Source organism: Alexandromys fortis, unplaced genomic scaffold, assembly GCF_014885135.2.
Source record: "Alexandromys fortis isolate MF-2015 unplaced genomic scaffold, M_Fortis_MF-2015_v1.1 scaffold_11, whole genome shotgun sequence".
NCBI classification, from domain to species: Eukaryota; Metazoa; Chordata; class Mammalia; order Rodentia; family Cricetidae; genus Alexandromys; species Alexandromys fortis.
Genome location: NW_026067912.1, coordinates 681,635 through 705,425, shown reverse-complemented (window position 1 = coordinate 705,425; position 23,791 = coordinate 681,635). Strand labels below are relative to the sequence as shown.

The 23,791-nt window shown below is 42.7% G+C and overlaps 2 protein-coding genes across 3 annotated transcripts in view; both read left to right on the top strand.

Annotated features, from left to right (window-relative positions):
* The window catches only part of LOC126499351 (hepatitis A virus cellular receptor 1 homolog), a 53,788-nt gene extending 41,062 nt beyond the window's left edge, over positions 1–12,726 (top strand). Inside the window, exon 9 of the transcript XR_007591074.1 lies at positions 12,569–12,726. The gene's annotated coding sequence lies outside the window, so the exon portion shown is untranslated. The remainder of the gene's footprint in view (positions 1–12,568) is intronic.
* Positions 12,727–14,176: 1,450 nt separating this feature from the next.
* The window catches only part of LOC126499465 (T-cell immunoglobulin and mucin domain-containing protein 4-like), a 27,965-nt gene continuing 18,350 nt past the window's right edge, over positions 14,177–23,791 (top strand). Inside the window, exons 1-5 of one of the 2 annotated variants that reach the window (XM_050138686.1) lie at positions 14,177–14,262; positions 18,090–18,431; positions 20,218–20,478; positions 21,902–21,985; positions 22,333–22,374. In XM_050138686.1, coding sequence (XP_049994643.1) covers positions 14,205–14,262; positions 18,090–18,431; positions 20,218–20,478; positions 21,902–21,985; positions 22,333–22,374 — 787 coding nt within the window. In that variant the 5' untranslated portion in view covers positions 14,177–14,204. The remainder of the gene's footprint in view (positions 14,263–18,089; positions 18,432–20,217; positions 20,479–21,901; positions 21,986–22,332; positions 22,375–23,791) is intronic. The other variant, XM_050138687.1, reaches the window with a different exon arrangement.

Here is a 23,791-nt window from a genome sequence, read left to right as displayed (position 1 = left end):
GCCTCAGAGTCATTTGGTGCTTTTGAGCTGAGCACAGTTACAGGCAAACAGCAGTTTACATTGGAGCCGCAATCAGCAATTTAATTTTGAGACTGAGTGTGCAGCACAGAAACTCTTTTTATCCAAGTTACAGCCAAATCTGACACGCAGAGCACTGCGCAGTCTGAAAACGCGTCTCTGTATGGCAGCAGGAATCCGCCATGCTCTTCCGCCTGCCTAAGCCTGATTCCGCCATCTGCCCAGGTGTAGGCAGGGAACGCTGAGCCATCGGCAGGTCTCAGAGCAATCTCCTCCGATCCCAAGTGGGAACAGAAACATCCAGTCCCATAAAAGCCTTGAAATGCTTTAAAGCCAGAGTTCACGCTGGCAGCATAGCACCAGGAAGCCGCGCTTTAAAATGACGCAGCTTTTTTTCTCTGCTGCTGTTGCTGAATCAGGAATCTCTCTACAGCACGCCACCAACAAAACAGCAAAAATCTGTGTTAAACTCTCTCTCCCTTATTTTTAAGCCTTCTCAGGTTTTTAAGTGGATTTAGCCCATCACGTCTGGGCGCCATCTGTTGAAATAGGAGCCATGCGGGCGGCCGGGTGCCGGGGACGCAGCCCTGCCGCTCCTATTTCAACACATCTGACATGGTGTTTTTAAAAACACCATTATTTTGATTGACATATAGTATGTGTGTGTATTGACATGTGTGTATATGTATAAGGTATTGCTATTGCCTGTGCTAGCACTTTGCTCTCTGTTATTGGTGAGTGATATATTTATTGTGTGGATACTTAGGTCATTTCCAGTTTTAGGACTAGCTAGACTAATGTTGCCATGACAATTAAGATCTAAGTCCTGAGGGGCATTCTTTCATGTCTCCTAAGGAAATACCAAACGGTGAAATTGCTGAGCATTGTGCTAAACTGTGGGATGGTGTTTTGTCAAAAGCTTTGTACCAGACGAAGGCAACTATTTCTATTTTATGGGTAAACTGAGGCACGAGGATATAATAAACTTTGCACAGGCTGAGACTGGGATGTAGATCTCTAATGCTCACTTCCTTTTTGGTTTACTGTTTTTATTTTTTTCTGTTTAAAATCTTTGGTTTCATGTGAGAAGATAAGTTAGGGTGAACTGGAGAGATGGCTCGGTGTCTGTGCTCTTCCAGAGGACCCAGGTTCAATTCCCAGCACCCACATGTTCATGCACAATTGTCTGCAACTCCAGTCCCAGGGGACCCAACACCCTCACACAGACATACATGCAGACGAAACACCAATGCACATAAAATAAAAATGAATGAATAATTTTTAAAAAAGAATATGTTACTTGTTGCATAGGTTATTTAAGATATGGTCTTGGTATATTGCCCAAGATGGCCATTAATGGTAACATGATCCTCCTGCCTCAGCTTCCTTACTGGTGGGGTTGCAAGTATACACTACCCATCTTAGATAACCTTATTTGAAATATCTACTTAGACCTGTGTCTGTGCATACATGTTCTTCTTACATTAACTGATAACATTGTACATGATGTTTTGTATCTTGGTTGTCATATTTAGCTATTAAGGCTCTCCTATTTTAAAGATATTTCTATATTAATAGATGTGTGACTACAGTGTGTGTGTGTGTGTTGCTGTGGATCAACTCAGGTCTTCTTGCTTATTAGTCACCAAGTGCTTTGTCATTGAGTTCCATCTCAAACATTCAACATTCTTTTAAATGGTTGCTAAATCTTTATTTGATGCCTCTGTGTGAATCTTCATATTGATGTGCATGACATTTAGGCTGCTTTAATTAATATATATGTATGTTATATGTATCAGTAATATATATTCATATGCATATATATGTTTTTTAGTTATAATTTTATATTTGAGGAAATCATTTGATCTTAAGATTTGCTAGTCTTCAAAAACCTAGCCTGAGTTTCTTAGGTTCCCTAGAGATGCTGGCGAGTGGTTTGGACACAGTGTGTTGATGGGGAAACGGAACTCATTTAAGTAAGAAGCTATGCCCATTATGTAAGATATTCAACTGGAAAGTTGTGAATTTCAACTCAAATGTATTTTTACTTGAATGTGGAAAAAAAAGCCCTTTCCTATTACAAAGGGGCAACTCTGAGTAACCATTTGGCAGTGAAAGGTCTGAAGAAATGATTATCCCTTAGCAATGCGACCCTGGAGTTTCACTTCTCCCACCCGTCCTCCTTCTAGGCTAGAAAACGCTTAATAGACACAGACCCAGCGACAGAGAGCTTCAACACTAGAGTGGGGCCTGGAGTGATGACAAGAGTCAGTTCAGTATCCCAAAATCCAGTCACGTGTTTGTCTGTTCCTGTGAAAGGCTCACTCTGTCATAGGGCTTCAGAAGCTTCCTCCACGGTCAACTGGCTGTCTGTCTCTGGCCCTGTGGTGAGGCAGAACATCACAGAGGACTGCAGGGTGGGAGAAAGATACTTCAGCGATTTCTACAAAGCAACGGAAAGCCGGGAAAGGGCCAGAACATAATCGTCTATCCAAGAGCATGAGCCCAATTACATAAACTTCTGTGAGGCTCAGCTCCTAAAATCTCTAAATTCCCAATAGTGCCTTAAGCCTCTGACACTTAGCCACTGAGAGATATTTAAGATCCAAACCAGAATGCCCTTTGTGTTCCCTTAGAAACAAAAATGTTCTTGCAGTCTCTTTGCCTGAAGAAATGATAGACTAGGAATATCATGACTGGAGGTCAACCTACACTCACTCATGGGTTTCTAGATCTGCATTTTCCATTTCAGTGGGGAGTATTTTCAGGATTGAAGCTGATAGAAGCTTAGACATCCTCCAGTATAGCCTCTGCATTGTACAGATGAGGAAGCAGGAGGAGAAATCTTTAGATTTCATTCTGGTCTCCATTTTCTTTATGCTCTGAAGGTTCAGTTCCCCAATTCTTGGTTTATGTGTTTTTGGGAAGGGTTGTTTCCTAGCTAATGCTTAATTGATAATGATTGGCAGGGTTTCCCATCTGTGAAATATTTTCCCTGACTTTTAACCCTCTCAGCTCGAGGAATAACCTCTTTGATGGCTCTCCTATGACCTGTTGTATTTTTCTGTGTCTTTAAACTTTTTAAGTTTACTCCTTCCTCTTTTAATTGAAGAAATAGCAAGGTTCTTTTGTAAGTGCAGCATTTTTTTTTAATTCAAAGGACAAAACAGTTTATGATAGAAGTGCCAGGGCAAGGAGATAGATGTCTTAGTGTTTATGAACAGTTGTTACTCTTGCAGGGAACTTGGGTGCCTGATGTAGGACCCAGCCACGACAAGCACAATAGAGGCCTGGGTCTCAGTAGTTTTCCCTAAGGCAATACCTGGTTCCAAGAAAGACCACAAACAGACCACCCAGGAAATTTTGAATGTTCCAATGTTCTAATCATTGTAGATAGGATCACCTATCAGCACACACCCATCACTTTTCACCAGGACACCCCTAGACACATGTCAGCCAATCAGGGGTCCGAACCTTAGAAATCCCTCACCCCTACATTTAGTACTATAAAAACCCAACCCCAACTGAGCTCGGGGTTCTCTAATCACTCCAATACATTGGACACACAGAGAGATCGAGTTTGCAAACTTGTGTAAGAATAAAGGCTCTTTGTTTTTAAATAGAGGACTCAGTTTCCTAGTTGGTTTTTGGGGGACTCTGTGAACTGGACATAACAGTGTTTCTATTGCTGTGAAGAGACACCATGACCATGGCAACTCTTGTAAAGGAAAATATTTAATTGTAGTGGATTGATTACAGTTCAGAGGCTTAATCCATTATCATCATGTTGGGAAGCAAGGCAGCATGAAGGCTGACATGGTGCTAGAGAAGGACCTGAGAATCCTATGTCTTGAAACATAAGCAACAGGAAGTGGTCTGAGACACTGGGTGTAGCCTAAACATATATGAGACCTCAAAGCTTGCCTTCACAATGACACATTTCCTTCCACAAAATCACACCCCTAATAGTGCCATTCCTTTTGGGGGCCATTTTCTTTTAAATTAGCACACTGGCTATGGTTCCCAGCACCCACACTGTGGCCCATAACCTTTGTAACTCTAGTTCACAAAGATCTAGTGCCCTCTGCTGGCCTCTGAGGGCACTGTACACACACGATACACAGACATATATGCAGGAAAAACAGTTATACATGTAAAATTAAAAATAAATCTTTAAAGAAAATTAAAAATAACAGTGTTCGGCTCACCTCATTAACATCAAAGTTTGGAACGAAGCATTAAAATGTTACAGGGAGCTCTCCAGAGATGACCACTAAGAGACAGTGTATGGGCAATTGAAAGTCATTGTTCCAGCTGCTGGGAACATATCAAAGTGTTCAGGGACCTGGGTGTAGCCCCAGAACATGGGGTCCTTAAAGGTATAGACCTTGTCCAGGCATCTTGCTTGGCAGATGCTGGGAGGGCATTGCAGAATAGGCATTTTGAAGTGGGCAGTTTTAACAGAAACTAAGATAAGAGATTGGCTGGAGGGGGTTCGGCACAAATATATATATATATATATATATGTATATATGTATATATGTATATATGTATATATATATTTAGAAGCTAAGATAAGTTAGCTAGCACATCCTGACCTTTGGTTCCTAGAATAGAGTTGGATAATTTTCTATGATATTCTATATCAAATAGATCAGATTCTAATTAAACCTAGAATGGCCTCAGCAAGAATATAAGATGGCAGATCCTCTCATTTTCTTGCCCAGCACGATAAAAAGCTGTGATACTGGCAGAAGAACGAAACATCCAGTGTAACAAGCAGCATATAACTCTTGCATTCACAGTGATTATCTATGTATCTGATATTCTACATCAAATATATGGTATTACATTTTAATGAAAAAAAGATGGCTTTTTTAGTGAAAAACTAGATTATATAGAAAAAACTGAAGTTGGATATGGACCTTACACAACAGATAAAAGCAAACTTCAGAGATTAAAAACAAATTTGAAAGTAAAATTATAATGTTTGTAGAAAGGTACAATGTTATAATAATTTTAGAGTGAGATAGGGACTTTTAAACAAGATTTCCAAGGATGAGGCATAAGAATAAATCTTGATGAGCTTAAATAAAAAATTACTATGTTGGGAGTCAAACTCAGGGCTTTGTACTTGTTGGGAAAGCATTCTACTATGAAATTATATCCCCAGATATTCATAAATTTTAATATGACAGTATTAAGAATTTTAGTTCAATAAAGTACTCAGTGGAAGAAATTGGGAGAGGGATAATGAAAGAGCAGAAATTATTTTTATGTCTAGAGAAGATATTCTCTATCATCTATCTATCTATCTATCTATCTATCTATCTCTCTATCTATCTATCATCTATCACCTATCATTTATTTTTCAATCTATCATCTATTAATTTTCTATAACCTATTTATATTCTTTCTCAGGAAAGGAAGAAGATAATTATCAGTTACTTTTCTCATAGATGTGACCACACAACTGACCAGAAGCAACTCAAGGGAAGAAGGGATCATTTTGGCTTGTGATTTTGGGGTACAGATTCTTTCTTAGCTGAGGTGACAAGAACATGAAGTCTCATACTTGCTTGCTGATGTCTGAGTAGGTTATAAAGTAGAAAGAGGGCAATCCTGGCATTCAACTCTTTCTCCTTTTTGCAGTTCTGGATTCCATCCCATAGGATAGCACAACTCAAATTCAGAATAGATCTTCTTTCCACAGTTAAGGGCATTGGAACTGCCCTTAAAGATGTGCCCAGGGGTGTATCTCCTAGGTGACTCCAAACATAGTCAAGTTGACAATGAACATGGATGCTCATAGGTGACAACTGATAGAAAATTAGACAAAGATGCAAGAAATCAATTCATTGAAGGAGGAACAAACAGTGAATAGTCAGGTGAAGAGATGAGCAAATTGACTTCTGATCAAGGAAATTCAAAGAGATCAGCAATGAGAAAGGATAATGTATCCATACCCATGGCAGATGTTACAATAAGCGACGTCTGTCGGCACTCTCATGCACAGGTAGTAGGAATGGAACAGGTCGGAGTTTTCTAGGGAGAGATTTGGTAATATTTATTGAAATCAGGGTACAAGCTGCTTATGATTTGATCATTCCCCTCTCTGGATACAGACTTCTAACACACTCTTCCTTATATCCTTGTTGGATACCTGTGAGGTTGTTCAGTGTCAATGAAAAGTTTGTGCTCACCAAACTTTTGTGTTAGTAGGGATTTGGAGAAGACGTAGAGATCCATAATTGGTAATATGGATGTGCATCACAGGGAATATACCTTAAATAGTATAGTATGTAGCAGTGTGAAACCACAAATGAAGAATATGTGTTGTAGTACAGGTAGTGAAAAAGAAAACATAAATGTTGCACACTCTTAAAATATAACAGGTAAAGTCATACTATGCAACTCTTATATATGCAATGACATTTACCCAAAACATTAAAGTTCAAATGTGTATGGAGAAGTTAGAGAAGAAACAAGGGCACTTAGCACACTATGATGGTATGAGCCATCTTATCAGCTCAACTCTGTGCTTGTGAAAACATACAGATATTCACTCACATGGAGAAAATCTGTTCACTCAGCAAACACATAATGGACACTGCTGTAGTAGAACACATCCACTACCAAATCCAACTACCTAGAAATAACCTTTGACATTATTGTGACATTGTGTGCATCTGTGTTCTTTTCTGCCTTTCACTTCTAAATTCCTTCTTTAATTTATTTTAATGGGAATAATTTTTGAATATTTTATAATTGACCTATATATTTTTTGTTTAGACAGTGTTTTCAAGATTCTGAGCAAACGGACTTTTCTAATCATTTCTCAGTCTAGAATAACTGCCGATTGTTCTCACTCTTCAAGCTGTTTTCTTCAGTGGTGCTTTCTTTGCTTCGTAAGTCTTTATTGTGGCTACGTCTTGCTAGGTAGCCTGATGTGCAGCTCTATGCCAAGGGCTGAGGCCGCAGTGTGATTCTAGTGCATTTCTTGCACTCAGGAGATCGTATTGTATTTAGAAAACATATAATGGAAAAGATAATCATTGTAATGATTTTTAGTTGAACATATTTAAGTTGCTATTTCTACACTGCTACATTTACTGTGTTTTTATCAACACATAAAGTGGTATAATACTTGTGGGGTGCCATGCAATTTGTGTATGTTTGTGTGTGTGTACACATGGGTGTAGACTGGCTTGTAAGCCTCGCTTCAAAGAACAGTCTTACCTATTCCGCATTACTGTTTCTGCCTGACAGAGATGTTGTTAGTTAGGGTGTGTTATGTTACAAAGAAAGGTGGAATGGAGAACTTTAAGACACTTTTTTCCTATAAATATTTGTTATTTTTTATTTTACATGTATGTGTGTAACCGACTGTATGAATGGTTAGTGGACTTTTTTTTTCCTCCCTTTTTTCTTTCTTAACACAAGCCTAAGTTCCTCCTCCTACTTACTCTCCCTGCCCACAAGTTCTACCTATACCGACTGCCTCCTTTGCTATTGGCTGTTCAGCTTGTTCAGCTTAGTTTAGTTTAGTTTTTCGAGACAGGATTTCTCTGTGTAGCTTTGGGGCCTACCTGGAACTCGTTCTGTAGACCAGGCTGGCCTCGAACTCACAGAGATCTGCCTGCCTCTGCCTCCCTAGTGCTGTGATTAAAGGTGTGTGCTACCACCACCCCTTGGGGGCTGTTCAGCCCCCACCTCCCCGTTCAGCTTTATATTAGACCAATCAGGTGCTTTAGGCAGGCAAAGTAAAACAGCAACACACCTTTCCATAGTTAAATGCAACACGTCTTGTATGGTTAATCAAATATTCTGCAACATACATGTTCACTGTGTGTATGCAGGTATTCACAGAGGCCAGAGGAAGGTGTTGGATCCCCTGGAACTGGAGTCACAGACAGAGAGTGCTTAGAGCTGAGCCTGAGTCCTTGGCAAGAAAGCAGCAGGGACTCCTAACTCCTCTAACCCCATCTTTATTCTTCTTGTTTCCCTTGTGGGGTGGAGGAGAGGGGAGGGTGAGGCTGTGCTTGATGCCTTTTCCACATGGATTGTGAGATTTTTACCATGTAGATTCAGGTTTCTGCCAGGAGAAGCGGGAATAAGTCATGGAACAGAACCCTTAAAATAGCAGTTCTCAATCTTGAAACGTTGAACCGCCCCTTCACAGGGGTCACCGGAGACCATCAGCAAACACAGATGTTTATGTTACTATTCATAAAAGTAGTAAAATTATAGTTATGAAGTAGCAATGAAAATAAATTTATGGCTGGGGTCACCACAACACGAGGAACTGTATTAGAAGGTCGCAGTGTCAGGAAGGTTGATAGCCACTGTCGCAAAGGCTCTCTTGTAAGTGATCTGCTTACCTGTAACCATGTGGTGAAGCTGGATGTCAGGGGAATGAGACATGCTGCTCTAGCGTGTGCCCAAAAGAGAACTGGAAAATTTGTAACACGCACATACATGTGTGCACACACACATGCATGCACACACGCTTACACGCACACATGTACATACAATCACACAAAAATAAATAAATGCAAAATAACCCCCCAAACAAACAAAGAAACAAAACCCTACCCTTAACTTAGCTATGACTAATTTATATAAAATCAACTGATCGCAGTTGCCAGAGGCCTTTAGTTTTATAACTGAGGTTTCTCACTATTGTGTGACCTGGAAGAAGTGATTTGTTCCGACTAGGATCTCACCAAAGAGCCGAATGCTGGTCCTTTTCATGCTTACAATTCCTCTCCCACTTTCAATTTCTTGAAGCAATCTAGCGTAAGAGGTCAGTTTCTGATACTTCAGCATTTTCTGGAAACCTTCAAATAGAAACTCCAATTCAGAGAGAAAAATAGACGCAACAGTGACTTTTTGAACCGCCCAGAACTTGGACCCACCCAGGATCCATTTCTCTTTTTCAGCTCATGGCTCCTGTTCTCTGAGGTTGGTGTCTAATGCCACATGACTCAAAACAGTTTCCTCACATCTTTGCTTCCTTTGCTTCTAAATCTAAACATTCCCCCAGTTCCTTAGGATTTCGGATAACCTACCCATCAGTAATGTCATTCAATTCTGAAATCAGTTCTCTGGTAAAGAGATTATTCATTTGTGCCTTGCAGATAAAAAAAAAAAAAATTGAGGTTCAGAGGTGAGATCAAGCCCTCCCAAAATTCCTGACAGTCACTCTTGAATTTTCTACTTTGTCATTTCCTCCACCTAGTGGCTCAGAATATAAATAAATCCATTCACCCACTCTTTCAATCCCTCTTTCCATGTGTGTCTAATGGAGAAGCTATTGTACCCTTTACAAGGTTATTTTGGGGGTTTCTATGCAAATGAGACACAGTGTTGCGCTCATAGCCATGGGGTAGTGAATGTGAGTTGTCTTTCCATTCTTCTAGCAGCCAGGCTGAGGGAAGGTGGGGCAGATAGCCTTGGGAGGAAGTATGTAAGTGGAGGCTTGGCTGTATGTATCATGTATCATGCTTTAGGATGGATATTTAAATTAAATCCTTTACCCGCATTTGTTGCCCAAGATTATACACTCACACACACAAACACAGATGCACATGTGTGCGCACACACACAGATATAGAGAGTTGGAGACAGAGACAGAAACACACGTGAGACAGAGACAGTGAGACACATGGAAAGATATCACCCTTTGGCTGAGAGGTTTATTGATTGTTATTAGTGTTGCAGATAGCGTCAGGGTCTGAAGAGAGAAAGGGCCTTCAGCCCCACCAGACAAAGCAGGGTACCCACTGACCCTTGCACCATGTAGAAGTAGGCTAGTTAACTGACCTGGGCTATGGGCCGTATGTGACGTGGACTATGTGATGAGAGTCACAAAGACACTGGATAGTTGAGTGTGTTTGGTGACTGCAGTTCGGTTGTCTCAAGCCATGGACAGCAGAGGCGGCTGGGCATTCTCCTCTTTCCACGGAACCAGGAGGAGAGACGACGGTAGGTGAAAATCATGAATGGCCTCTTCCTTCTTCACGGCATCACCAAGGGGCATGAGACTGCGGGGGAAGTGAGCCCAGACAGGTGAGGTGGCAGTGCCTGGAAGGTCTGGCATCTGGCGCTAAGGTCTTTCTGGGTCCAAAACTACAAATGACAGAGAATCCATCACAGACTGGCTCATTGAAGTCCTTATTTGAGGAGCCTAGATTAAATTATAGACTCGGAGCAGTCATGTTTTCTTCAGCACCTCCTTCCTGCTCGGCCAGTTCTCTATTGGGTAGGCTTTGCTTATTGCACAATGGTTAGTGTGTATTTTGGACTCAAGTCCTCAGAGATCAAAGATCAAGAGGAGAATAAAGAAGATCCCAACTTCTCAGAAGACCCCCAAACTGTTTCATAATTACTCATTTAGTTTGGGCCACTTGTCTAGCGTTGAGCCAATCACCATGGCCACAGTCAAAACCAAGTGCACTTGAGCCAGATTTACTGAAAACAAGGAAGGACCAAATCCAGAGGCACATCTCCCGATGTGAAGAAACGAGGCAGTAAAGACATGGAGTAGACAGGGCAGCTGTGGACAGTCAGTCATATGGGCATTAATACATACTGGCCATGAGACTTTAGGATGCAAATTTCTCAAAGCCTGTGTGGGATATTCCAGACACCAAATTGCTATTAACATCTGTGGGTTTTTTATTTTAAACATTTTTAGAAACACTTATAATTGGAGGAGTGGACATGCCACGGTATGAGTGTGGAGGTCAGAGGATAACTTGCTGAAGTTGCTGCTCCCCCTCCGCCAGGCTGACTCTAAGCATCAAACTCCTATCATCGGGCCTGGCTGCAAGCACCTTTCCCTTCTGAGCCATCTTGTCCGCTCACATTTGTGTTTCTTAAATAGAGGAATATGTACTTTTATTAAAGTTTATTAACTATACTAGACTAGGACAGTTTTAGATTTACATAGAAATCATAGAGATAGCAAAAGAGAATCTTTAAATATTCCATATCTAGTCAACATATATAGCCATATATGGGTTTCATGATGACATTTTCATATATGTATATCATATTCTTTTTCCAGTGCTTCCTTTGTCACACTTCCTTCTGTCATTGTGTCCTTTCTCTGCCCAAACAGTACCCGTTTTTTCAAGTTGTGTACACACATTTAAATGTATAGTTCAACATATGCGTTAAATATATATATTTAATGATATATTTATATATTAAGTATTATGGGTATTTATACGTGAAACATATATCTAAAAATAGATGTTTAGATCTACACTCTACACATGAGAGGGAAAGAGACATTTTCTCTTTTCTTTTTTAAAAAATGTGGTGCAATAGTTGCATAGCCTTGTTTTTAAGTTTATTATTTGTGTGTATAGGTATTTTGCTTGCATGTATGTCTGTGCACCATATATATGTAGTACCCACAGAGGACAGAAGAAGGCATCAGATCTGCTGGGAATGGAGTTACAGATGATTGTGAATCACCTGTTGTGGCTGCTAGGAGTTGAACCCATGTTCTCTGGAAGAGCAGATAGTGCTCCTAACCACTGAGCCATCTCTCCAGTTATACTTCTCCCTCCCTCCCTCCCTCCCTCCTTCTCTCCCATCTTCCCTTTCTTTCTTTCTTTCTTTCTTTCTTTCTTTCTTTCTTTCTTTCTTTCTTTCTTTCCTTCTTTCTCTATTTTTGGCCATTACCCTCACTTCTTTAAATATCTTCTCTCCCTCTCCCTACATAGACTCCATTCTACTTTCACATAAACACTTAAACACATGAATTCTGTGTATTAGAGGAAATATGTAGTTTATGATGCAATTGCTTCCTCCAGGCTTTTATGACTATTGCTATCATGGATGCTGTGATGACCTACAAAAGACCTTGGCTTTACAATCAATGCAAAGGTCATAGCCAGGTCTGAGGTAATGGCTATGGGGCTGTTATTTTTCTCTCACTAAGGGGGTAAGTAGGGAATGTTGCCAGACCCTCACTCGAGATCCCACCTTTTCCTGTCTCTAGCCTATGTGTGCTCTTGGGGAATGCTGAGGGGAAGACTCCGCATTAGAGTCCTCACCCATGCTGGAGTAGGGTTTAAGGGGATGCATTGGCCCACAAATCAGACCTATTCTCTAGTAAGTAATCCCTTATCCTTGCTGGTATAGACAATCCCAATAAATGCTTTGGTTTATCAAGCTGGACTTGGCTGGAATAATTTCTTTGGGGTGTTACTGTGCTCTTTCTGGGGTGAATAGAAATTTAATCATGGCTCACTATAAAAGTAACAGCACAAAGCGGCATCTGTCAGTCTGGTTTGCCTTATTTCATTTAACATGGTGATCTCTAGTTCCATCTGTCTATGAAATGATGGATTTCACTTTTCTTCATAGCTGACCAAAACTCCATTGTGGGTGACTACCACATTTCCTTTATCCAGTCACCTGTTGATAGATTTCTAGGCTGGTGTTCTATTGTTTCAGTTGCTTTTCTATTACTGTGACAAAGCACCATGACCAGGACGACTTAGAAAATGTTTTGTTGGACTTATGGTTTCAGAGGGTCAGAGTTTACTCTGGCGGAAGAACAAAGGCATGGTGGCAGAAACAGCTAAAGCTCACACCTTGATCTTCAAGCAGGAGGCAGAGAGCATACTGGGAATGGCCGGGGAGTCTTTGGAACCTCAAACCCTGCCCCCATTGACACACCTCCTCCAAGAAGACTCCACTAACTGGGGGCCAGGTATTCAAACATACTGGTGTAGGGGCCCATTCTGATTCAGACCACCACACCGCAGCCATCTTGACTGCTAGGAAAAGTGTTGTAATAAACATGGCTGTGCACATCTCTCTGCAGAATGCTGATTTGCATTCCTTTGGGTTTGTACTCAGGGATACTTTATTATTAACACCACACATTAGGTTGTTGTATTTATCATAATTAATATATCAATAATGAAGCATCTCAGTGGATCAAAGCTCAAATTTTATTTAGACTTCTTTCACTAGACTTTGTTTTCTCTTAATGGTTTTTTCCTTTTCCTTTTTTTTTNGAGACAGGGTTTCTGTCCTGGAACTAGCTCTTGTAGACCAGACTGGCCTCTAACTCACAGATATCCACCTGCCTCTGCCTCCCGAGTGCTGGGATTAAAGGTGTGCACCATCACTGCACAGCTTCTTTTTCTTATTTTAGTAATAATGTTTTAATTTTATTTTACGTGTAGGGGTGTTTGCTTGCATACATGCATATGCACCACATGCCTGCTTGGTACCCAAAGAAGCCAGAAGAGGTTGTTAGATTCCCTGGAATTGGATTTACAGAGAGCTATGAGATACCATGTGGGTGCTGAGAATAGAATCTGGATCCTCTGCAAGAGCAGCAAGTGTTCCTAACCATGGAGCTTAATGTCTTTTTCTGTTCCAGGATCCCATTCTTGGTTTTGTATTAGTTCCAAAATAGTTGGCAAGGATTGGTCTGATTTTTCCTCTGCTTTGTTTAGGTAGAGTTGGATATGTCTATAGAGGATCCTATATGTATATATAGGATGGATAGATAGATAGATAGATAGATAGATAGATAGGATATGTCTATAAAGAACTGCAAAATCACCGGGTTCAGGTCCTATCATCTGGTTTCCAGCTTATCCTTTGTGCTCTTCCCTGTTGGTAGTGACAGAACCACCTTGCTGAGCTTCCTCTCCTGGAGCTCTTCTTTCCCGTTCTAATAAACTCTGACAGCGCCGGTCGCAGATCTTGAGTGACTGATTGCACCCTACTTTTCATTTTCCATTGTGAAGGTGGCAGGGCTGAGAGCTTCATGGTGAGTACCCAGAACGGAAGTGGAGTCAAATGCCAGTTTACCTTCGCTTTGGCCAACACAAGGAACACTGTGGCTTCTGTAGCTGACACGCACATACACACGGGCAGGCACACACAGATGCTCACACGCACACAGGACAAAGGACAGAGAAGCACACTGGCGCCCACACCGCCCCTCCACACATGGTCACATATGCACTGGCCCCCATGTGCTCAGCACATTTGCTCACACATCCCAGATTGAGGGAGGTCATTCAGGATGAGGGAACGGGAAGATTGTCAGGCAGAAAGGGAAGTGAAAGCCCGGTGGGCCACCCCGTCAGCATTAATTGTGATATAAGGCATGGGTTTTGACAGACACACAGGCTCCTGTCACAATGTCCAAGGAACTTCTCCTCCTCTCGCTGGTGATAGAGCTCTGGGGTCTTTATCTGAGTAAGTGTTCTGGAGGCTTCCATTGGGGGCCCAGGGAGGGGAGACTGCAGGATAAGACGGGTCCAGGTATGCCTGCCTCCTTCTAGATTTGCCCTTTTAGAGGATACCTTCCTTGCCTTGGTACACAGGGATAATTTCCCTAGGGGCTAATTTGGGCTCCCAGGGGTGTGTTAATCTGTGTCAGGTTAGAAATAACAGTTTAAGCCATGGCATAGAAGAAGAAACAAAATGTCAGATGAGCGGGTGCCAGAAGTCTTATCCGCAGGTGTTGCAAAGTGAGAGGCAGGGACTTTGTTCTGCTAAGAGCTTTTTTTTTTTTTAATGCTTATTGTTCCCTTTGTTTTCTGGAGATTTTATTTGCTTTCTGTTTTGTTAGCAATGGGGTTTCAAAATGAGTTCTCTCTCCCTTTTTGTTCTTTCTCACCCCACCCCCTTTGATATTTTTGAGGCAGGGTCTCTTATATTATGTGACACTACCTCTTCTGGGACTCACTATTTAGACCAAGCTGGCCTTGAACTCACAGAGATTAAAGGCATGCCCCACCATGCCCGGCCCTTGTTTTGGTGTCTTTGAGACAGGATCTCACTATGTAGCCCGGGCTGCTTGGGAGGCAGCAATCCTCCTGCTCCAGTCTCCGGAGTATTTCCAGGTGTGTGTGGCTGTGCCCAGCTAAGGGGAGGTTTCTTTTCAGCCCGACACTGTTCACAGGCTTTGACTGACTGATACAGATGAACCGCCATTTCCACTCTGCTTAGGCCTCTAGCCCTTCCAGTCACAAATGCTGACATTGCGAATATGTCTTGCAAAATCATTCCGCTTTTCCCTCTTTCTCTCATTCTTGATAAGAGGAGGTCAAGCCAGGTCATTGGCAAACTCGAGCCTTTCCTGTTTGCCTGTTGCTTTCAAGCTGCTTTAGGGGTTCCCGCTGAGTTCTTACCTTTGAGGTTCTGGTGTTCAAGACCTGGTCATCACACAAGTGTTCTCTGCTGCCCCTAGGCCCAGATACTCTGTACTGTGCAGAAAGTGGGTGAGGACGGTTTTGTTGTCCGTAACTTGGCGCTCGATGCCACGAGTGCATAGCCATTCCAAGCGTGATTCAGGGCAGTCTGTCTGTCACATCTCTTTGAATTTCACCCGAGAACTTCTTTATTACTTACCTACTTATTGACTTATATTTATTTGAGACAGTGTCTATCAGTGTAACTCAGATTGGGCTTCAACTTGGGACTCTCCTGCCTTACCCCCTGGAATGCTGGTCCAAGCAGTTTTTTTGTTTGTTTGTTTTTTTCGAGACAGGGTTTCTCTGTAGCTTTGGAGCCTGTCCTGGAACTAGCTCTTGTAGCCCAGGCTGGCCTCGAACTCACAGAGATCTATCTGCCTCTGCCTCTCGAGTGCTGAGATTAAAGGTATGCGCCACCACCGCCTGGCCTCCAAGCAGTTTTTGTTACATACTAAAATTACAGACAATAAATGGCTGGAGTTTATGTCCTTGTGTCCCATCTGTGACTGAACAGTGCTTCATGGGCTGCTCCACCGTTGTTTGAAGGAGTCAGGGCCTGGTGAATGGATCACTCTGCTTATTTAAAATTTGCTTGATCTTGATATAGAGCCTTGCTGGGTAGTAGGGGCCCCCTGCCTCTTTCTGCTGAATACAGGAATTACAGGTGATTATAGGGATTACACTATGCCTGGTTCATCTGTTTATTTTTTAATGTGTCTCTACTTAAATGGTCAACGGAGAAGACAGTGACCATTTAGAGTGTCCAAGGATCAAAAGTAGATGTGTCAGAAGAGGTGGTCCATGGCATCTTCACTCTGGGAAAACTGAGGTTTGGTTTGGGGAAAGGCTTAAAGGTCACCAGCTGGAGAAGGAAAGGGCCAAAGGTGGCCGAGAGGTCACATTCACATGCGCATGTAATCCAGAATTACACAGGAGAAACTGATATGGTTGCTGTGATCTCTTTTCTCCCTGGTACTTCCGTAGCTGAAGGAAACATTTTTTCACTCTGTTTCTGCATCTAATGTGTGTGTGGCTCCTCATTCTATAACTTTTAGGAATCCCATGAGGTTAATTTCACAATGTTTCTTGTGGCAAGTACTGTCCTCTGTACCTTGCAATAACGAACCTCAAAACACACACTGTCCGAAAGTGACGTTCACAGTGTCACCCCAATGGGGGTTTTTCTGCCACACCGAGTTTCTTGCTTCCTTTTTTTAGAGTATTTTTTTAATTAGGTGAGTAATATGGAAACTTTTGGGTGAAAAGAGAAAAGTGGTAAAATGTTTAAATCCCGTTTAACTTTTTGTGTCAAGTTCCAGTCCTTCTGTTTCATCTGGCTACCACAGGCACCAGGCACACATGCGGTGTGCTGACATGCAAACAGACAAAATACTCTTACACATTAAAGTAAAAGTACATACAGCTTGGTTTTTGTTTTTAAAAAAGAAAAGAAGAAATAAGCGAGTCAGAAACCGTGACTGCATGCATAAGACCCCCACAAGATCAAGCCAACAAAATCCTAGCATGACTGTTAAGCCCATTATCAAGTCCCACCCCCGGTAAAGAAGTCGTTGGCACTTGCTGACAGCTAGCGGAGGGGCAGCCCGTGATTTTCAGGGCTGTGGCCCCTGTGAGGCTACCCATGCTCTACCAGGTGACCCTCCATGCACGCACATACTGGCAGCACTAAGTGGACTCACTTAGGTTTTTAAACAAGAGCACATGACCTTAGAAGGGTGTTGGGGGGAAACTGGAAGAGAAAGAATAGACAATAGATTTCATCAAAAATGCATTCTATGCAAGAGTAAAATTATTAAACAATTTTAAAAGGGAATACATGGGTTAGGGCCAGCAAGATGGCTCAATGGGTACAGGTATATGCCCTAGAGCAGTGGTTCTCAACCTTCTGAAAGCTGTGACCCTTTAATACAGTTTCTCACGTCTTGGTGATCTCCGACCATAAAATTATTTTGTTGCTACTTTATAACTGTAATGTTGCTGTTGTTATGAATCATAATGTAAATATATGATATGCGGGATATCTGATATGGGACCCCCCCAAAGAGGTTGTGACCCACAGGTTGAGAAACACTGTGCTAAAGCCGAAAGACCTCTCTGCTCAATCCCCAGAAGTGGTGTGAACGTGGAAGGAAAGCAGCAATTCACAAACACCCTCCAACCACCAAACACTCATCGTGGCATGCATACAACTCTCCCCACACACACTAATGCGATTTAAAGACAGTAAAGAATCTACCGTCTTTAACCATGAACTGTCCCCAACTTTATATAATCTAGCCGCAGCCAGATGCTACACAGTGAGCAAGTCCCGCCTCCATTTCTGAACGTGGAGAGGGATAGCGGAGTCTACCTCAGCAGCTTTCTTTCCTGTCAGAATTCTGTCTGGGCTGGGTTAACTCATTTGAAACATTCAGTCAGCAGCACACAGTTACCTACTCAGTGAGATGCCGGGGGCAGGCACAGTTTGGGGGTGGCTTTAGGTGAAGTATGTGACCATAATTATAGGGTCTGGCCTCTTCATTTGGGAGTTGACTTACTCAGTGTGACTTGAGAGCAGAGCGTTTAAGCCCAGCAAAAGGGTCTTGCTGTGGAGCTGTGTTTAGAGATTCTGGACCATCTGTCACTAATTTTGGGTTGGAAGCTTGGGGACTTAGGTGCCCCGGAGAATAGGCAAGCGCGTTGACATTGTGCTAAAGGAACTCAGGATTCTCCCTCGTCTTTCTGGAAGTCTCTGTTTGTACACAAATGATAAAGTGTATTCAACAGATTTTCATCTGTGTAACAGCTTTCTCACTTTCTCCATAGCACCTGCTGCCTCACAGGATACAATAATAGGGGTTTTGGGTCAGTCGGTGACTTTGCCTTGTCACCACACATCCTGGTCCCGGCACCGCAACAGCATGTGCTGGGGCAAAGGCGCATGTCCCAACTCCAAGTGCAACGATGAGCTTCTCCATACAGATGGTACAAAAATGATCTCCAGGAAGTCGGTTAAATACTCACTTCGGGGGATTGTCTGGCGGGGCGATGTGTCCTTGACCATCACAAACACCAATCAAGGTGACAGTGGCGTGTACTGCTGCCGTATAGAGGTGCCTGGCTGGTTCAACGACATCAAGAAGACTGTCCGCCTGGAGCTGAGGAGAGGTGAGGAAAGAATGGGGGTCAACTCTGAGGAAGAGTTCCGTGGTTTGTGGTAAGAGATTCATTCTGTGGGTGCTGGTGGCAAGTAGTGCTGACTTGAGCAGTGGAGGGGAAGGCTGGGTTTCAAACCGTGAGCCACAGAATGTGGGCCGGGGAACCCACATACTAGTCCCAGCCAGGGCAGCCGCAGAAAGAAATGAGGGGATCCAGCCGATAAACAGAATAGTCAAACTGAAGACGGAAGATGCTATCTATCTGGGGGCCTTTTGTCACCTTACAGAAATTTGGCCCAGTATTTTTGGGTGTCTCAATCATATTTTTTTCATATTCACTGATTTCCAAGTAATAAGAAAAAAATTACACTGCGAACTGAGTAATATTCACGGATCAGTTTTAGCCTACAAGCAAATGATTTGTCGTCCTGGCAGAGGGAGAAGGGCATGGCATTGGGCACCACTCCTGGATGATCTCATGCCCTCTTTCTGTCCATTGCTATCAGACACTTTGGGTAGAGTCTAGGATGAGAAAATACTGTTAAAGATTGGAGGCTGTGCAGAACAGGCAGCAAGGAACTTAACAGCTGACGTATGTGGCCAATAGACACCTTTAGGTCATGGGTGGCTGTGTTCTTAGTCTGCTCAGATGGCTCTCCTATGTTCTAAATTTGGAACTGGATAATTTTAATCAGTGATCTCCAAGCATATGTTAATCTCATAGCAACTTTGTGATTTCAAAAAAGAGGGAAGAGAAGGTGACTGATGCTGACTTAGCCCAACAGAAGTCAGGTCTCTACTTACACATCATCTTATCTAGTTGCTAGTTTATAAAATGTTGTCGACCTCAGTACTCTGCAGGGTCAACTCCAAGTTGAGTGGAACAAGTGGTAACTTTTTGCTTCATTAAAGCCTATAGGAATTTGGCATATCCCGGAGAGGGTGAGAGCCATACAGTGTACTGCAAATAATGAACCCAAATCTATGTTAACGAAGCAAGAGAGGTTGGCACAAACTAAACTAATCTTTACCATATAGCGAAGTCTACATTCTCACCCAAAGCTGCATACCTAGGGCTCACTTTGTTTATGGTTGAGATAGAATCTCACTCTGACCTTGAACTGGAGAGCCCCCTTCCTTAGGCTTCCAAGGGTTAGGACTGCGGGTGTGCTCTGTGACTACTGGCTGTGGCCTCATTTTTATGCATTGATTCATTGGTACAATGCCAGACACAATGATAGGTATCCAGTTCATGGCGGAGAACAGAATACAGGCCTGGTTTCCTTGTGCTGATTGTTTGGTGGGAGAAGCAGACATTAAGTAATGATAAATGTGTGATTATAAAAATACAATAGATGTCATTGTGATCAAGTACTAGGGCAAATGGCAGGGATATTACTTCATAAAAGAGAGCTTGTAGCTGAAATACATGTTGCTTTCTGCTAGCAACATTTGATTGGAAGGACAGAAGTGCAGGTGACACCTTGTAGGGAAACAAGCAGCCCTAAGAATTTTTTGTTTTGTTTTGATTTTTTAAAAATTTGATAGACAAGGAGAACCACTGATGGGTTTTAAGCAGGGCATAGGCATGCGGAGATTTTATGATTTCTGTATCTAGAGTGTGACAGATAGACCAGAAAGGACAGAAATGTAGGCAAGAACCTCAGCTGCAGCAGAAGGGCCAGGCCAGTGGACTAAGAGAGGCCAGCAGAAGTGGAAAGATCTCGGGTGGTATTTGCAGTGTTTCCTAGTCCCCATTTCTACTTGGTGCCAGATGCATTTTCTCTTGCTTACAGCCCCAACAACCCCAAGACCAACAACAACCTCTCGCCCAACCACCACCCCTTATATGACCACCACCACCACAGAAAAGCTTCCGACAACAGTCATGACCACACCCGAGCCCACAACTGCAACCCCACCCCAGACACTGGCCACCACTGTCCTCACAATGACAGTCACCACATGCCCCTCAACAATACTCAGCTCCTCTTCGCCAGAAACCACGAGGTTTACAGCCCCTGAGATCTTCACTGAGGGGTCTGCCTTCACTGCAGGTGAGAATTGTCTGTTCTTTCTCCTCTGCTGGTCAGACATATTGTTGTTTCCTTGGAACGAATTCTTCTCCAGTGGGCAACCTGGTGACCAGGCACGTGCGCTCATGTGTGTGTGTTTCTTTTCCTTTATATTTGTGCAAAGTCAGCATTTTGGGTTCTCCACTTGACCTCTGAGGTGTTTTGCAGAATCTGCATGTTGAAGGTTATCCCGGGTCAAACCCTAGTCAGTGTTGGCCCTATCCTCACAGGGACAAAAATCTCTGTCTGAGTGTTTAGGATGTAAGATGGATAATTCGTGGCCTTAAAATTTGAAAGAGGAGGGGGCTCATGATGCCCACCCCTTCCCAGCTCCTGGTTGCTGGGGGAAAAACTTTCTTCAGTAGTGTAGCCGCCGGTAGACTGCCCATGCTCCTGTAAGCAACTCTGCAGTGGATCACACACACACACACACGCACACACACACACACACACGCACGCACAGAGAGAGAGAGAGAGAGAAGAGAAGAGGAGGGGGATCAACAAGATTGGGAAGGAGACAGGACAGTAATGGGGTGAGTATAGTGAAAATATATGCACATAGCAAAATGGAATAAATCCATTATGTGTAATTAAAATATGCCAATAAAACCTTTTTTTTTTAAAAAAAAGAAAAAAGAATGTAAGATATATCCCTTAACAGAAATCAGCTATATACTTGTTTCTTTACTTCTTTCTATTTGTTCGGAATTTTTCCTGACCCTGACTCTTGTAACTCTGGGTGACCTCTTCCAAGGCTGGGGACTTGTCAAAGCTCCCACCATGCTTCTGATGATGGAGTAAAACTATAAGAAGTCATTGGGAGGTAGCTTGACGGCTTTACCAGGCAATCCAGCTGTCTGTCCCTCCAAGGCCTGGATAAGTCAGACAGCTTCCCAATACTGAGTTGGTTGATTCTATTATATCCCGAGTAGTCACTAAAATCCTTGAATTCTTAACTTATCAAAATTGTGTGCATTTTTTGTTCCTTTCCCTAGACCCAGGGTCTCTCACTGAACCTGGGCTCACAGTTTCAGCAGCAATGCCTAGGAAGCATGCTCTGGGCAGGGATCTGGCTGTTTCTGCCTCCCCTGCTGTTCCAGGCACATACCACTATGGCCAGCTTTTTATATGAATGCCAGGAATCCGAACTCAGGTCCTTGTGCTTGAACGGCAAGCGCTTTATATTGCCTGAGCCATCTCCCCAACCTTAAAATAATATTTCAAGACAAAAATTATAATCTTTTTTTAAATTCTAAAAATTTCATCCAATTATTGAGAAAAACTGGAGATGTATCAATAATAACAAAGATGATAATAAAAATTGTCCTGAATCCCATCACCCACTACAATGTTGATAATGTTATCATTTTTTTAGCAGTTTTTAAAAAAATCTTTTGTCCCCCAGAACCAGAAACTGTTTCTTCATCCAACCACTCTCAAAGAAACGTGGAGACCACGGCTGCAGACCCATCCTTACTCATACCCACAGGTATGCAGGCAGAACCTACTGCTTGGAGCTTCCCCTTCCACCTCGGGCTGGGGAGATGCAAACAGAATAAAAGTGACCTAGAGATGACCCCAGTCTTTTGTGCCAGGATATCCTCCTGGAGCATGTTGACATCAGGGTAGTGTGTGTGGTTGGTTCCTTCCAGGGCAGTGTTGTTTGTGGTTGGTTTCTTCTGGTAGCTTGGAGGGAGGAGGATAGCAGAACAGGGAGGAGGGATAGCACCCTCTTTGGTTAACGGAGTTTGGGGGCCCACATATGACAGCTCTGTCATATTTACTATTACACGTCTGGCTGGGAGCTAGGAGAACTTTGTTCTTTGTTTTTCCAAGGGTCCAAAGATTGGATTCTCCCTTCAACGTCACAGAAAACAGGTGAGTTCTAGACTTCTAAGCACTGAGGTTATGGAGGTCTCTCTGCTCTTTGAGTGGCTTGGGTCTGGGCCTGGGAAGTCTCTGGTGTCTGTCTGGGGCTCTTGGAATCAGCTCTTTTGGTTCCACTGTGGTTGTCTCCCACATCCTGCAGTTAGACGGGAGGAAAATGAAACATTCTTACCTTCTGCTTTCTCAGGCCCCTCTCTTGGGGCCTTTCCGTTTTCCCTGCAGCTTCTGACTTGGAGCTAGGATGGAAGTAAACCAACCACATTTCTATTTGTCTGTCCAATATTTATTTAAGCCATACATACAGACACTATGCCAGTGTGCTTTTGTGAGAGGGTCATAAAATGATGGGAAACAAAATTCTCTTATACATTTTATCCTTAATCCCAACCCCTTTTCCTGACATAGTCTGTAGTATGAGTTGGAACATTCTAGATAATTTTGTACTATTGTCTTATTTATATGTGTATTTTTTCCCATTGAGAGTAACCTTATTAAATTTATCTCCAGTATGGATGTTGTAAACTTTAGGGTCTTTGAGATATACAGGCTTGTTGTTTGTAACTGGCACAAATTCCATTATTTGAGCTCTCTTTGTTGTTCCTTTGTTTTAAATTTTTGTTTCCCACAAAGCCCTGCTTTATGTGACCATCCAGTAAACAAAGAACTAATCTAGAACAAAATCTGCACATTCCTATAGTCTATACATTTATTTTAAGCTTTTGTTTATTTGTGATTATTATGTGTGAATAGTGACGTTTGTGCCACGTCATGCGTATGAAAGCCAGAGACAAGGATGTGGCGTCATCTCTCTTCTTCCATATTTATCTGGGTCCTGGGGGGGAGGGTTGCACTCATCAAGTTTGTGCTGCAAAGGCTTTTTTACCCCCTAAGCCTTCTCACTGACCCACACGATACACTTAAAGAAAAGATTTATATTGGTTTACATGTATGTATTTGTGTTTGTGTGAGTGAATGCCACTCGTGGATGGATGCTCAGGGAGGAACTGGAGGAACTGGGTGACTTGAAGCTGCAATTTCAGGCGGTTATAAGCCTCCAATGTGGGTTCTGGGAACCGAATTCGAGAGCTCTGTAAAACCAGCAAATGCTCTCAGCTGCTGAGCCATCTCTCCAGCCCTTACAAGATACATTTGTTTGTTTTTTTTCTATTTATTTATTTATTAAAGATTTCTGTCTCTTCCCCACCGCCGCCTCCCCTTTCCCTCCCCCTCCTCCAATCAAGTCCCCTTCCCTCATCAGCCCAAAGAGCAATCAGGGTTCCCTGCCCTGTGGGAAGTCCAAGGACCACCCACCTCCATCCAGGTCTAGTAAGGTGAGCATCCAAACTGCCTAGGCTCCCACAAAACCAATAGGTGCAGTAGGATCAAAAACCCATTGCCATTGTTCTTG